Source organism: Mustelus asterias, chromosome 1 (assembly GCF_964213995.1).
Source record: "Mustelus asterias chromosome 1, sMusAst1.hap1.1, whole genome shotgun sequence".
Lineage (NCBI taxonomy): Eukaryota > Metazoa > Chordata > Chondrichthyes > Carcharhiniformes > Triakidae > Mustelus > Mustelus asterias.
This window is the reverse complement of record NC_135801.1, coordinates 44506678-44521478: the sequence shown is the minus strand read 5'-3', so window position 1 is coordinate 44521478 and position 14801 is coordinate 44506678. Positions and strand designations below refer to the sequence as shown.

General features: G+C 43.8%; 1 protein-coding gene across 2 annotated transcripts in view; it reads right to left on the bottom strand.

Annotated features, from left to right (window-relative positions):
- Positions 1-1026: 1026 nt before the first annotated feature.
- Positions 1027-14801, bottom strand: part of trmt10a (tRNA methyltransferase 10A) — a 16699-nt gene continuing 2924 nt past the window's right edge. For both annotated transcript variants that reach the window (XM_078212025.1, XM_078212031.1), the window contains exons 2-8: positions 13833-14074; positions 11959-12121; positions 10465-10536; positions 8803-8877; positions 5963-6112; positions 5637-5742; positions 1027-1665 (exon numbers count right to left, since the gene is read on the bottom strand). In XM_078212025.1, the coding sequence (XP_078068151.1) occupies positions 1400-1665; positions 5637-5742; positions 5963-6112; positions 8803-8877; positions 10465-10536; positions 11959-12121; positions 13833-14068 (1068 nt within the window). In that variant the 5' untranslated portion in view covers positions 14069-14074 and the 3' untranslated portion in view covers positions 1027-1399. The remainder of the gene's footprint in view (positions 1666-5636; positions 5743-5962; positions 6113-8802; positions 8878-10464; positions 10537-11958; positions 12122-13832; positions 14075-14801) is intronic.

Here is a 14801-nt window from a genome sequence, read left to right as displayed (position 1 = left end):
CTGCTTTACGTTGAAAGTTATGAAGAAACATCTGTCGTATCTGTTTGCTTCAGTCATTGTTGACTCCAAGCCTCGTGCAAAGTTTGTTATTACTGACGCCTGTGTCCAATCACTCATGGGAGGACATGATAGGAAAACGCAGTTTAGGAATCCAGTCTTGCATTTTCCAATACTTTCACAGTTTTCACTTGCCTTAGAAAGTGACAAGTGAGGTTCACCCGCACCACAAAGGGGAGCAGAAATCTGGAACCTTCTCCCTTGCCCTTTAGTGTCAGAGGGACTAGCAGGGTAGATATGTGGGGTTACGGGGATAAGGCTGGGTGGAATTGTTGTCGGTGCAGGCTCAATGGGCCAAATGGCCTCCTTCTGCACTGTGGGGATTCTATGATCTTATGAAAAAGTTGTGCAAAGAAACTTTGCACAGGTCAACTGAAAATGTCAAAACTGAGATTTCTATGTTGGGCAAGTGTATTAAGGATTGCAAAACCAAGACAGGATGATAACGCAAAGATATAAAGAAAGCACAAGAGCAAAGATGCAGATCAGTGATGATTGAATTAAATAGTGCAACAGGCTGAAGGGGTGGAATAGTTTCCTGTTGAAAGCCCTCAGGAACTACAAACTGCTCAGCAAGTAATGGTGTGAATCAATTTTACTGCATTACTTCACGTCTTCTGAATCAGCAGGACCCAAGTAAAAGAAATAATTAAAAGGTAACCCTGCACCTGTAATTAAGAATGACCATAATTATATTGAAGCCAAGGTGACTGGTCATTGATTCCAATGTACGTCAAGGTATCATACTGAAATTAAATACTATAACCACACTGTCATTGAATGACCACAAGTATTGCTCCTCTGAAAATCAATTCTTCTTATAACATTAGCATTTTGCAGTAACTGCGGGCACCTGGAATTATAGAAATACCGCAAGAGAATATTAGTTTTTGAATCAGCTGCGTTTGTGTGCATACATTATGTACAAAGGTCATATTCACAGAGAACACTTCAATCTGGGGGAATAAATATTTTCAATCAATTCAGTCATTTTATAAAGCAATTAGGCACCGCTCTGTGCACAATCCAGCTAGAATCCATTTGGGCTAAGTCAAAGCAACTAAAATACCAGTATGCACGTTGGCAGTGACTACAGGCATTGCAATTTTCAATTCCAAAAACTTTAACACAAGTCAAAAACTCAGGTGGAGTCATGAACATATAAACAACTAGCAATCTTGCTTAAAATATATTTGTCAAAAAAATATTTCTCTGAACTCACGGCATCTTGAGTGTAAGGATACAAGAAAGAAACATCATGAGGGCAATTCAAAAGTCCTGCTTTTGGATCATTTTAGCCGTAGCAAGGTTTGAAACAATGTTTAGTCAAATAGGAAGAGTGTTACGTTTCACCATCTATGTCTTCACTTATCTTTGTACCTTGCTCTTCACATTTTAATTTACTGGGCTGATTGTCTTCTTGGGCAAGAGCTTCTGATGCTCTCCCATTTTCTGTCGCATCACAAATGTCGCAGTCATCTTCAGCCTCCTTTTGTTCTGTGCTGACAGGCAGGCAGGCAGGGACCGCTCCTTTGCGTTGTGGCAGCACAGTGAAGAAAGCTTCTTGCCAGTCCTGCTTCTCTAAATAGGCTAGGATTATCTCAAATACTGTGGGGACAAAAGCAATCCTCATTTAGATACCAGACAGCAGGATGAACATAGCATTTAATTATAGAACATAGAACAGTACAGCAAAGGAACATGCCCATGACATTGTGCCGAACATGACATCAGAACTAAACTAATCCCGTCTTCCTGCTCTTGGTCCATATCCCTCTATTCCTTGCATATTCATGTGCTTATCTAAAAGCCCCTTAAATGCCCCTATTGTATCTGCCTCCACCACCACCCCTGGCAGTGCATTCCAGACACCGACCACTCTGTGTAAAAAACTTGCCTCTCACATCTCCTTTGAACTTTCCCCCTCTCACCTTAAGTGCATGCCCCCTAGTATTAGACATTTCAACTCGAAGAAAAGATTCTGACTGTCTATGCCTCTCATAATTTTATAGATTATCAGGACTTCCCTCAGCCATTCCAGAGAAAACAACCCTAGTTTATCCAGCCTCTCCTTACAGCTCATACCCTCTAGTCCAGGCAGCATCCTGGTAAACCTCTTCTGCACCCTCTCCGAAGCCTCCACATCCTTCCTGTAATTGGCGATCAGAATTGAATGCAATACTCTTAAGTGCAGCCTAACCAAAGTTTTATAAAGCTGCAATTGTGCGCTATGTGGTTGCTGCACTCAGTGCAATGGGTTAGCAATGCACCAAGAGAAAGCAAAGATGAGTTTTCTTCATGTGTGAAATGGAGTCATGGGGCTCCTAAGAGTCAGAAAAATGATTAGTTCCCACACCTACTTTGCTTGAGTCAACTGCCTGGCCCAAAGATGATTCTCCCTTTACTCTCGAGTCAACCCCCATGTATTTTTCATGTTGCTTTCTTTGAGGATACTGTGTGAAACAAAAGGATGCAACTGAGACATCTGACCTATATCTCACCACCTGGGCACCTTACTGTGGCATCTTAGAGCACCTGAGGTGACAATCCAGCTGACCCTTTGAATTTGCCTACTGCTCGGATTCTTTCTCTATTATAATAACAATTCTCTTCCCCTTAAGTATTTATCCAATTCCCTTTGGAAGGTTATTATTGATTCTACTTCCACCACCCTTTCAGACTGTCTAGATTCTAGATCATAATACATTCTAGATATTAAGAGAGTCATAGAGGTTTACAGCATGGAAACAGGCCCTTCGGCCCAACTTGTCCATGCTCCTCTTTTTTTTAAACCCCTAAGCTAGTCCCAATTGCCCGCATTTGGCCCATATCCCTCTATACCCATCTTATCCATGTAACTGTCTAAACGCTTCTTAAAAGACAAAATTGTACCCCACCTCTACCACTACCTCTGGCAGCTTGTACCACTCACCACCCTCTGTGTGAAAACATTGCCCCTCTGGATACTTTTGTATCTCTCCCCTCTCACCTTAAACCTATGCCCTCTAGTTTTCGACTATCTAGCTGATATATGGCCCTCATTATTTTTTAAACCTCTATAAGATCACTCCTCAGCCTTCTACACTCCAGAGAAAAAAAGTCCCAGTCTATCCAGCCTCTCCTTATAACTCAAACCATCAAGTCCCGGTAGCATCCTAGTAAATCTCTTCTGCACTCTTTCTAGTTTAATAATATCCTTTCTATAATAGGGTGACCAGAACTGTACACAATATTCCAATTGTGGCCGTACCAATGTCTTGTACAACTTCAACAAGACATCCCAACTCCTGTATTCAATGCTCTGACCAATGAAACCAAGCATGCTGAAGGTTTCTTCACCACTCGGTCCAGTCCACCTGTGACTCCATTTTCAAGTTGCTATGAACCTGTACCCCGAGATCTCTTTGTTCTGTAGCTCTCCCCAATGCCCTACCATTAACTAAGTAAGTCATGCCCTGGTTCAATCTACCAAAATGCATCACCTTGCATTTATCTCAATTAAACTCCATCTGCCATTCGTCAGCCCACTGGCCCAATTGATTAAGATCTTGTTGCAATTCTAAATATCCTTCTTCACTGTCCACTATGCCACCAATCTTGGTGTCATCTGCAAACTTACTAACCATGCCTCCTATATTCTCATCCAAATCATTAATATAAATGACAAATAACAGTGGACCCAGCATCAATCCCTGAGGCACATCGTTGTCACAGGTCTCCAGTTTGAAAAACAACCCTCTACAACCACCCTCTGGCATCTGTCATTAAGTGCATCTGTCATTAAGCCAATTTTGTATCCATTTGGCTACCTCACCCTGGATCCTGTGAGATTTAACCTTATGCAACAACCTACCATGTGGTACCTTGTCAAAGGCATTAATTCTAGATCTTAGCATTCTAGATCTTAGCACATTCTAGATCATAACAGCTCCTGTGTAAAAATATCCTCATGTCTCTTGAGTCCTCTGATTATTAAACAATGCCAAGTTACTCAATCAAAACCCGTCGTGATTTGAATACCTCAATTAAATCTTCCTGTAACTTTCTCTGCTCCGAGAACAATCCCCGTTATTTTGTTTCTCCATTAAACTGAAGCTCCTCAGCCTGGCACCATTCTGGGAAATCTCTGCACCCGCACCAAGATCTCAACATCCTTCCTAAAGTGCGGTGTCCACTTTAAACACCATACCTCCAGTCAGTTTCACTTTGGTGGTAGAGAAGCTCTTGTAGAAATGATAATTTGGGACAAAATTAGCAGTCACTTGGACAAATGTGAGTTGATTAAGGAAATGGATTTGTTCAAGGAAAATCATGTTTAACTAATTTTCTGGGTTTCTCTTTGATGGGGCAACAGAGAGGATTGATGAGGGCAATGCTGTTGATGTTGTGTACATAGACTTCCAAAAAGGCATTTGATTCTAGATCATAGAATCCCTACAGTGCAGGAGTCCATTCGGCCCATCAAGTTTGCATCGACAACAATCTCACCCAGGTCCTATCCCACAACCCCACATATTTACCCTGCTAATCTCTCTAACCTACGCATTCTGGGACACTAAGGGGCAGTTTAGCATGGCCAATCAACCTAACCCACACATCTGTGGACCGTGGGAGGTTCAACCCAGAGCACTCAGAGGAAACCCACTCAGACACAGGGAGAATGTGCAAACTCCATACAGACAGTGACCTAAGCCAGAATTGAACCCGGGTCTCTGGTGTTGTGAGGCAGCAGTTCTAACCACTCTGCCACCCTATAAATAAAGGGCCATACAACAGACTTGTGAGCAAAGTTACAGCTGGTGGGATAAAAGGCACTGTAGCAACTTATACAAAATTGGCTGAGTGACAGGAAACACAGTAATGGTGAACGGATGTGGAGGAAGGTTTATTGTGGAGCTCCCCAGAAATTGGTGTTAGGATTCCTGCTCTTCCTGATATATATTAGAGACCTAGAGCTTGGTGTACAGAGCACAATTTCAAAATTTGCAGATGATAAGAAGCTTGGAAGCATTGTGAATTGTGAGAAGGATAGTGTAGAACTTCAAAGGACACAAGTGAGAGTTTCAGTTATAGAGAAAGATTGGAGAAGTTTAGACTGTGCTCCTTAGGGAAGTGTGTGATGGAGATATTCAAAGTCATGAGGGGTCTGGAGAGAGCGCGGTAGAAAGAAGTTGGAAGGAGCGAGTGGATAGATGCTGGAAGGATCGAGAACAAGAGGGCACAGACTTACGGTAATTGGCAAAAGAAGCAATGGAGATACAAGGAAGACCTTCACACAGCAAGTGGTTAAGATCTGAAATGCACTGCCTGAGTATGGTGGAGGTAGATTCAGGGATAGCTTTCAAAGGGAACTGGTTCATTACATAAAGTGGAAAAACCTGCAGGGCTACGGGAAAAAGGCCAGGGAATGCTCCTTCAGAGGGCCAACACAGACCTGAAAGGCCAAATGGCCTCCTCCTGTGTTGTAACTTATGATTCTATTCTATGATTATTTGAACGAAATAGATGATCTGTATATTAAAGACTGTAGTGAAACTATACATCCTTATCACAGAGGAAACTCTTGTTATGATACTTACCGTGATTTACAGTCAACACTTTGCGACTATCCATTTTCACATAGTTTCCAAGGGGAAGTTGGGCGTGTGTGATTCCCAACTCCAGTGCTTTATTGTACGTTAGACCCTGAAATGGCAGCCAGGGAAATGCCAAGGTAAGTAATGCTGAATCCATTTTTCTCAAAGCATCTCATTCTCAATTGCGTAGGACTGCAGCTTCATTGAACAAGCGTTAACAATAACTTGAATTTCTACTGTGTCATTAAAGGACTGCACACGTCTGCAGTTCCTTAGTTACTTCTCATCATAGAATGCTAGCTTTGAAGCAGGGAAGATGCACAGTGTACCTTATGGTGGTTGTGGTCCACCAAGCCACCAATGATGTAAGCTTTTGTTGCATCCAGATCATTCAGCACATTAGGAGAATCAGAAGTCAGATAAACCAAGTCTTCCTTTTTCATTGCTTCACTGAAATGCTCGGAGGTAACAGTGATTCCCTAATGAAGTCAAATTGCGACAAAACATGTCATTGTCATTAGCAATTCAGCAATAACATTTATATCTCACCTTTCACACAGTAAAACGTCCCAAGGGCATTTCACAGCAGTGCTACCAATCATTGCATAAAACAGAGCCACATAAGGAGATATTGGGACTGATGAGAGGTTCACTTTAAGGAGCGTTATAAAAGGAGAGAAAGAGAGGCAATGAGGTTTATGGTGGGGCTTTCAGTGGAGGGCCTAGGCAGCTGGAGACATGGCTTCTATTGGTGCAGTGATTCCAATCAGGGACATAGAGGAAGAAGTCAGGAGGCCACAGTTAGAAAAGTGCAGAGATCTCAGAGGACGGGAGGGCTGGAGGAGGTCACAGTAAGAAGTTTAACAACACCAGGTTAAAGTCCAACAGGTTTATTTGGTAGCAAAAGCCACACAAGCTTTCGGAGCTCCAAGCCCCTTCTTCAGGTGAGTGGGAATTCTGTTCACAAACAGAGCATATAAAGACACAAACTCAATTTACATGAATAATGGTTGGAATGCGAATACTTACAACTAATCAAGTCTTTAAGAAACAAAACAACGTGAGTGGAGAGAGCATCAAGACAGGCTAAAAAGATGTGTATTGTCTCCAGACAAGACAGCCAGTGAAACTCTGCAGGTCCACGCAACTGTGGGGGTTACAAATAGTGTGACATGAACCCAATATCCCGGTTGAGGCCGTCCTCGTGTGTGCGGAACTTGGCTATCAGTTTCTGCTCAGCGACTCTGCGCTGTCGTGTGTCGCAAAGACCGCCTTGGAGAACGCTTACCCGAATATCAGAGGCCGAATGCCCGTGACGGTCTGGAGACAATACACATCTTTTTAGCCTGTCTTGATGCTCTCTCCACTCACGTTGTTTTGTTTCTTAAAGACTTGATTAGTTGTAAGTATTCGCATTCCAACCATTATTCATGTAAATTGAGTCTGTGTCTTTATATGCTCTGTTTGTGAACAGAATTCCCACTCACCTGAAGGAGGGACTTGGAGTTCCGAAAGCTTGTGTGGCTTTTGCTACCAAATAAACCCGTTGGACTTTAACCTGGTGTTGTTAAACTTCTTACTGTGTTTACCCCAGTCCAACGCCGGCATCTCCACATCATGGAGGAGGTCACACAGGGAGTGAGGGGTGAAACCCTGAAGGGTTTGGAAAACAAGGGTAAAAATTTTATAATTGAGATGTGGCCATACTGCAAGGTTAGTGAGCACAGGGAGCTTCAGGTGAATGGGATTGGTGCAAATTAAGATTTGGGCAGCAGAATTCTGAATAAGTTCAAGTTAATGGAGGGTGGAAAACTGGAAGCAATCAGGGCAGAGGTAACAAATCAATGGATTTTTGTTTGAAAGAGAAATTCTCTCACTTTCTAAAGCAAAAGGAACTGCATGCATTAGTTTTTAAATATACTCATTCCTCAGCCCTACACAGTTCAAGCTTAGATTCCAGGTAGAGAATTATTTCCTTTGTGGCACTTTCCCCCCCGCCGTTGCTCCCAAGTACTTTCACCAGCTTGTTTCAGAGTAGGACTGGAGGAGTTCTGGCAGCAGGTGATTTTCTCACCCAAAAGAAGGGTCACAAAGTGGACATGGAGAAGGAAGGGTGAACACGGGAGGCTAAACCTTCGGAAGGATGAGTCTGACAGTTTAATAAAAAAAGGAATTCAAACAAATAACATTCTTTCCGCAGTAAATCACAACAGCGGCAACACTAATCATGTTTTTTCCTTTTCCTCACAAATCATATACTATTCCCCTACCAGAAAGACGGGCTGTAATCCACTCACTGAGCACCACTTCTCAATTGCTGACAGCAGCTCTTCTTTGTTTCCCTGTCTGCCCTGCAGTGATCTATAACTGCATCTTCCTGGTAACTTCAATCACAGTAAAAATCTATTAGGTGAAGAAACTTGTTCAGGGCGATTGCTGCACTCTGGCACCTCTGCAATGCAGAACATCGGGCCTGAATAACCTTTCCTTGTGAGGCGGAACGTAGAGCCCAAATAGTTTAGGGCGGCACGGTGGCACAGTGATTAGCACTGCTGCTTCACAGCGCCAGAGACCCGGGTTCGATTCCCGGCTTGGGTCACTGTCTGTGTGGAGTTTCCACGTTTTCCCCGTGTCTGCGTGAGTTTCCTCTGGGTGCTCCGGTTTCCTCCCACAGTCCAAAAGACGTGCTGGTTAGATGCATTGGCCATGCTAAATTCTCCCTCAGTGTACCTGAACAGGAGTGTGGCGACTCGGGGATTTTCACAGTAACTTCATTGCAGTGTTAATGTAAGCCTACTTGTGACTAATAAATAAAACGTTAAACTTTAACTTTATTAAAACGAAACGCACTGAAACTCGAGCAGTGAGTTACTGGTTACTGCTAACCAGTAGCAGTGGTTAGCAGTACTGAGGTTTCTCTGAGCATCAAAGGGGTATTTTTTTATTCATTTTATGGGACCTGGGCATCGCTGGCTGGGTCAGCATTTACTGCCGTCCCTAACTGCCTTCCATTTCAGGGGGCATATCAGAGTCAACCACATTGCTATTAGCTCTCAACACAGAGCCCTGTGGAAACAACAGCTGATGACTGCCCTGCCAATCACCCATCGGTTCAAACCTTAAGTGAGCAATTCCTGTTTCACAACAGTTGTGTGAAATTTCTTCATACCTTCCAGTTGACCCATCCTTTGTCATTCTCATCCATATTCGTCTTCAACTGTCCACTATGGCTGGTCAAATACATCTAAAGAGAAATGAGAATGGGAATTAAAACTTACTCAAAGTGCAGCATCAGAATTAAATGTCTTACAATGCCTTACCAAATCTCAAAAGCACCTGAGTGTCCTTCAGTCATCTGAACTACACTGCCTGTTCTTAGGTCAAATACGGCAGTCACTTTTGCACACAGCAAGATCCTACAAAGAATACTACTGATTCTTCATTAAACAGCACCATGGGATCTTTAGTGTCCACTGGAATAGATGACTAGGCCCTTGACTCTCATCTCGGTCACAAGATGACCTCTGATACTGCAGCCCCCTCTCAGCATGCTATGAAGTCTGAGCTTTGACTATGTCCTTAAGCCATGATGTGGAGATGCCGGTGTTGGACTGGGGTGGGCACAGTAAGAAGTCTCACAGCACCAGGTTAAAGTCCAACAGATTTATTTAGAATCACAAGCTTTCGGAGTCTCACCTGAGGAAGGGAAAGTGCTTCGAAAGCTTGTGATTCCAAATAAACCTGTTGGACTTTAATCTGATGCTGTGAGACTTCTTACTATGTCCTGACAGACCAAGATGATGTTTTGGAGCTTCAGGCTTGAAGACAATGTTGATTATCAGGTGATACATTCACACTACTTTCTTTTATCCTCTTCCTCATTTGTCTATAAACTAGAACACTTTCAGGTGACGCTACTCACAGGCCAACAGGCAATCTGCTCTAAACCCACTGTATCTTCCTGTCATCATACTTTCACACTCCCAACTCCCAGAACAGCTGTAATTGTGAAGTTGCATGATGTAATGGACTTATTGTCTATTGGTAATATTCTGTTAATTATTGACAAGTGTAGAATTGATGTATTTTAAAATATTTTAACCTACATACTTTAATTCAGCACCTTATTCAGAACTCAAACAAGCCACATCAAAGATTCCACAACTGACGGAATTTTTTCGAGATGCCTCTTCAGATTTATTCCTCCTGTCCTGTTTGTAGTTACTCCTACCATTGTCATTGTATGTCATGCTTCTTTTATTAGAAGCTACCATTTTACTTATGGTGATGAATGGAAACCAACTTTGAAAGTCGGCCTTACGTTTACAATTCTTAGTGGTTTATGTTCATAGCGATTTTATGTGGCAGGTGGGGAGGGGTGGAGAGTGGCAGCTACCATTATCAACGCTTCAGTCTGTCAACGAGAGAAGTAAGTATGATGAAGAAAGAGAAACCTCTGATCAGGGAGTAGGCCAGGTATCATCAACAGTTTAAGAATTGAAGGACATAACCATAATCCCACCCAGACCCTATCCCCATAACCCTATACATTTACCCTAGCTAGTCCCCTGACACTAAGGGGCAATTTAGCATGGCCAATCCATCAAACCCGCACATCTTTGGAGTGTGGGAGGAAACCCATGCAGACACGGGGAGAACGTGCAAACTCCAAGCCTGGAATTGAACCCGGGTCCCTGGCGCTGTGAAGCAGTATTGCTAACCACTGTGCGACCGTGCCGCCCCATTATTATGTTTAAGAGAATGGCAACATTTTCAGGTTTGTGTATTTCGGTTTTCTTGAGATAAAAACTAAAATAGTGCCAAGACTCACCTTTACAGGATGCGCTGCTTTTCGATTTTCTGCGTAACATCTTTGAATCTGTTTATGCAGCTTTTTGACATCCTAGATTTAAAAAAAATAAAAATGCTTACAAGCTCATTTCACTTTCCCAATATGCTAATTTCTTTCTTCCCTCAATTAAAAAACCATCCACGCACAAACTAATACAAGGTCAGTGGGGAAAGCAAGTGACCCGGCGTAAATCTGTACACAGCTACCACAATCTGCACGAGAGCATCCCAAATTCACCCATCGGATGTTTAATCTTTTTGTGATGCGGGGGGACGAAGGTTGTTCAATTTAGAGCATTCAGTTTTCAATCTTTTCCCCTTATTTCACGGGCAACTGAAGTAACATTTTTAAAAAGCGCACGCAATCATGGGCATAACCTCTATCCTGTCACGCCAGGCACACGGCCTGACCATCGACTTTGTCCTCAATACTCAGACGTTATTTCACCTGCTGCGTGCAGTTCTGGGCTCCATATTACAAAAAGATCGAGACTTTTGAAAATGCAAAAAAAGGTTTTAAGGGATGATATCAGAATAGATGAACGAGCAGGAGTGCCTTTCTTTAGTAGGGAGAAGGCCAACAGGGAAACCTGATAGGTGCCTTTGAAATGATAAAGGGGTTTGATAAAGTAGACATAGAGAAGATGCTTCTACTTGTGGGGGAGTCCAAATCTAGGGGTCATAAATATAAGATTGTTACCAATAAAACCATAGAAAGCATTCTTTCTGGTTGTATCACAGCTTGGTATGGCACCTGTTCCGCCCAAGACTGCAAGGAACTACAAAAGGTCGTGAGTGTAGCCCAATCCATCACACAAACCAGCCTCCCATCCATCGACTCTGTCTATACTTCCTGCTGCCTCGGCAAAGCAGCCAGCATAATTAAGGACCCCCACGCACCCCGGACATTCTCTCTTCCACCTTCTTCCGTCGGGAAAAAGATACAAAAGTCTGACGTCACGTACCAACCGACTCAAGAATAGCTTCTTCCCTGCTGCTGTCAGACTTTTGAATGGACCTATCCTGCATTAAGTTGATCTTTCTCTACACCCTACCTATGACTGTAACACTACATTCTGCACACTCTCCTTTCCTTCTCTATGAACGGTATGTTTTGTCTGTACAGCGCACAAGAAACAATACTTTTCACTGTATGTTAATACACGTGACAATAATAAATCAAATCAAATCAAAAATCTAATAGGGAATTCAGGAGAAACTTCTTTACACAGAGAATCCACATGGAGTAGTCAAGAAGAATAACATAAATGCAGTTACAGGGAGGCTGCATAAGTATATGTGGAAGAAAGGGATGGGACTTGTTAGTGCGGTGACTTGAAGTAGAATGGGAGGAGGCTCATTTGGAGCACAAATACTAGCACAGATCACAACACTGACGAATGGCCTTTTTCTGTACTGTGCATTTGATGTAATTCTATATAAAAACAGCACAACTTCTGTCACTCCCCCTCACCTTCAACACCATTAAACTATCAAAGCTGCAATCCAGTGCTACACGAAGGTTACTTGGAGTGACATCTCTCTTAAAGCGTTTCCTGGCAGATTCTTCACGCGCTTCCTCACTCCGAGTTTGACGTTCTAATTTTCTTTGAAGTTTCTTCTCTTTACGTTTTTGCCTGGCACCCAGAGGAGGAGAAAGATTAGTGGAAAGAGTTTAGTTTAGACTTTGAATATTACACTGTTAATGAGTGAAAGCAAAGAACAAAGAACAGTACAGCACAGAAAACAGGCCCTTCAGCCCTCCAAGCCTGTGCCGCTCCTTGGTCCAACTAGATCATTCATTTGTATCCCTCCATTCCCAGACTGCTCATGTGACTATCCAGGTAAGTCTTAAACGATGCCAGCGTGTCCTCCACCACCCTACTTGGCAGCGCATTCCAGGCCCCCACCACCCTCTGTGTAAAAAACGTCCCTCTGATATCTGAGTTATACACTTGCCCCTCTCACCTTGAGCCTGTGACCTCTCGTGCTCGTCACCTCCGACCTGGGAAAAAGCTTCCCACTGTTCACCCTATCTACCCTTCATAATTTTGTACACCTCTATTAGGTCTCCCCTCATTCTCCGTCTTTCCAGGAAGCCAAGGAACTATTGTTTCCAAAGAAGGTGCTAGCTTGGCTACTTCTGGTTATTCAATGTACCTGCGCAGAACAGCATGTTCTGATGAAGGGTACTTTACCTGAAACGTTAACTCTGTTTCTCTCCGCAGATGCTGCCTGATTTTGCAGCATATTTTGTTTTTATTTTAGATTTCCATCATCTGCATTATTTTCCTTTTGCAATATCTCTTATAAATTTTTGTCTCTTTTGTTCCGCTCCCTCTTAATCCTATTTTTCCCTTCTCTTTATTTCATTATCTCGTGTGAGTTAGTGCTGAATTAACTATTCTAACTCGACTAGCTGGTTCAGACTCTGCTTGGATCAAGGATTCTTCAACATTTGATAAAGTTCTAATGAAGGGTCATCCAGACTCTGTTCTCTTGCCAAAGATGCTGTCGGAATTGCTGAGATTTTCCAGCATTTTCTGCTTTTGTTTCAGATTCTAGCATCTGCAGTAATTTGCTTTTATGATTCTTCAATCTGACTGGTTGATGAGGTACGCATTCACTGTCGTGTTCTGGGTCTCCAATCACCACCCATTCCACTGCGATAGCCCAGAGAAAGGCTGTGAGCAAATGCAAGGTGAATGAATAGTGAGGACCGCTTGTTGAGCAGTGACTACAGAAAAGTTTAAAATTAGTTTTAATTTCAAAATATTGTTTTTTTTACAAAAAAGAGTTTAGAGTTAACAGTTACAACTTCACATAATGTTTAAATAGATCCCATATTCAGGAGGACATTTATTTGTAATCTTTGGGGGTCTATAGATATTCAGGTGTGTGTCCTGATGGGATCCACATCATGTCTGGAGAGATGTTCTGGTGGCAGACATGGAGACAAGTTACTTGTCTGCTTCTCCTTCTAGAGAGCAGGCCTTAGGAGCGGCACGGTGGCACAGTGGTTAGCACTGTTGCCTCACAGTGCCAGGGACCTGGGTTCGATTTTCAGCCTTGGGTCACCGTCTATGTGGAGTTTGCACATTCTCCCCGTATCTGCGTGGGTTTCCTCCGGATGCTCCGGTTTCCTCCCACAGTCCGAAAGACGTGCTGGTTAGGTGCATTGGCCATGCTAAATTCTCCCTCAGTGTACTGAACCTGCCCGGAGTGTGGCGACTAGGGGATTTTCACAGTAACTTCATTGCAGTGTTAATGTATTCATTCACTGTAAATCAGCAGGCCTGGAGTAATTAAAGTGGAGAGTTTCTTATACAATAGCTTTCTGCCACTTACTTGCGTTGCTCTTTTTGGTCCTTCCACTGTTTCTCTCTCATTAACTTCTTCATCTGTCTTTTTGACATGGGCTCATTTCTCCCCATATTCCAAGCATTCTCCTTCAGTTGGCCATCCTCTTCCATGGCTTTGGATTCATAGATTCCACACTGCTCCAGTCTTTCATCACTTGAATCCCTGGATTTTGCAAAGGCCACCAAAGATTCTGTCCCTTCTCCGTATGCCTCAGATGCCATGGTTACCTTGGATTTAGAGATAATACTGTGTCAGCAATATTAAAAGTTGAAAAAGAAATTACTTTCTGAATGAATTTACAGATAGGTTCTTTCACACTTTCTTAAATCATAGAATCCCTACAGTGCAGGAGGCCATTTGGCCCATTGTTGATGGGGCAGGCTCAATCTCACCCAAGCCCTATCTCTGTAACCTCATGTATTTACCCCACTAATCCCCCTGACACTAAGGGGCAATTTAGCATGGTCAATCAACCTAACCCGAAGTGTGGGATGAAACCCACGCAAACACCAGAAGAATGTGCAAACTCTGCACAGTCACCCGAGGCTGGAATCGGACCTGGGTCCCTGGCGCTGTGAAGCAGCAGTGCTAAGCACTGTGCCGCCAAGTGTGGAGGGGGGGGTGAGGAGGGGGGGGGTGAGGAGGGGGGGGGTGAGGAGGGGGGGGGTGAGGAGGGGGGGGGTGAGGAGGGGGGGGGTGAGGAGGGGGGGTGAGGAGGGGGGGTGAGGAGGGGGGCTGAGGAGGGGGGCTGAGGAGGGGGGCTGAGGAAGGGGGCTGAGGAGGGGGGGTGAGGAGGGGGGGTGAGGAGGGGGGGTGAGGAGGGGGGTGAGGAGGGGGGGTGAGGAGGGGGGGCTGAGGAGGGGGGCTGAGGAGGGGGGCTGAGGAGGGGGGGGTGAGGAGGGGGGGGTGAGGAGGGGGGTGAGGAGGGGGGGTGAGGAGGGGGGGTGAGGAGGG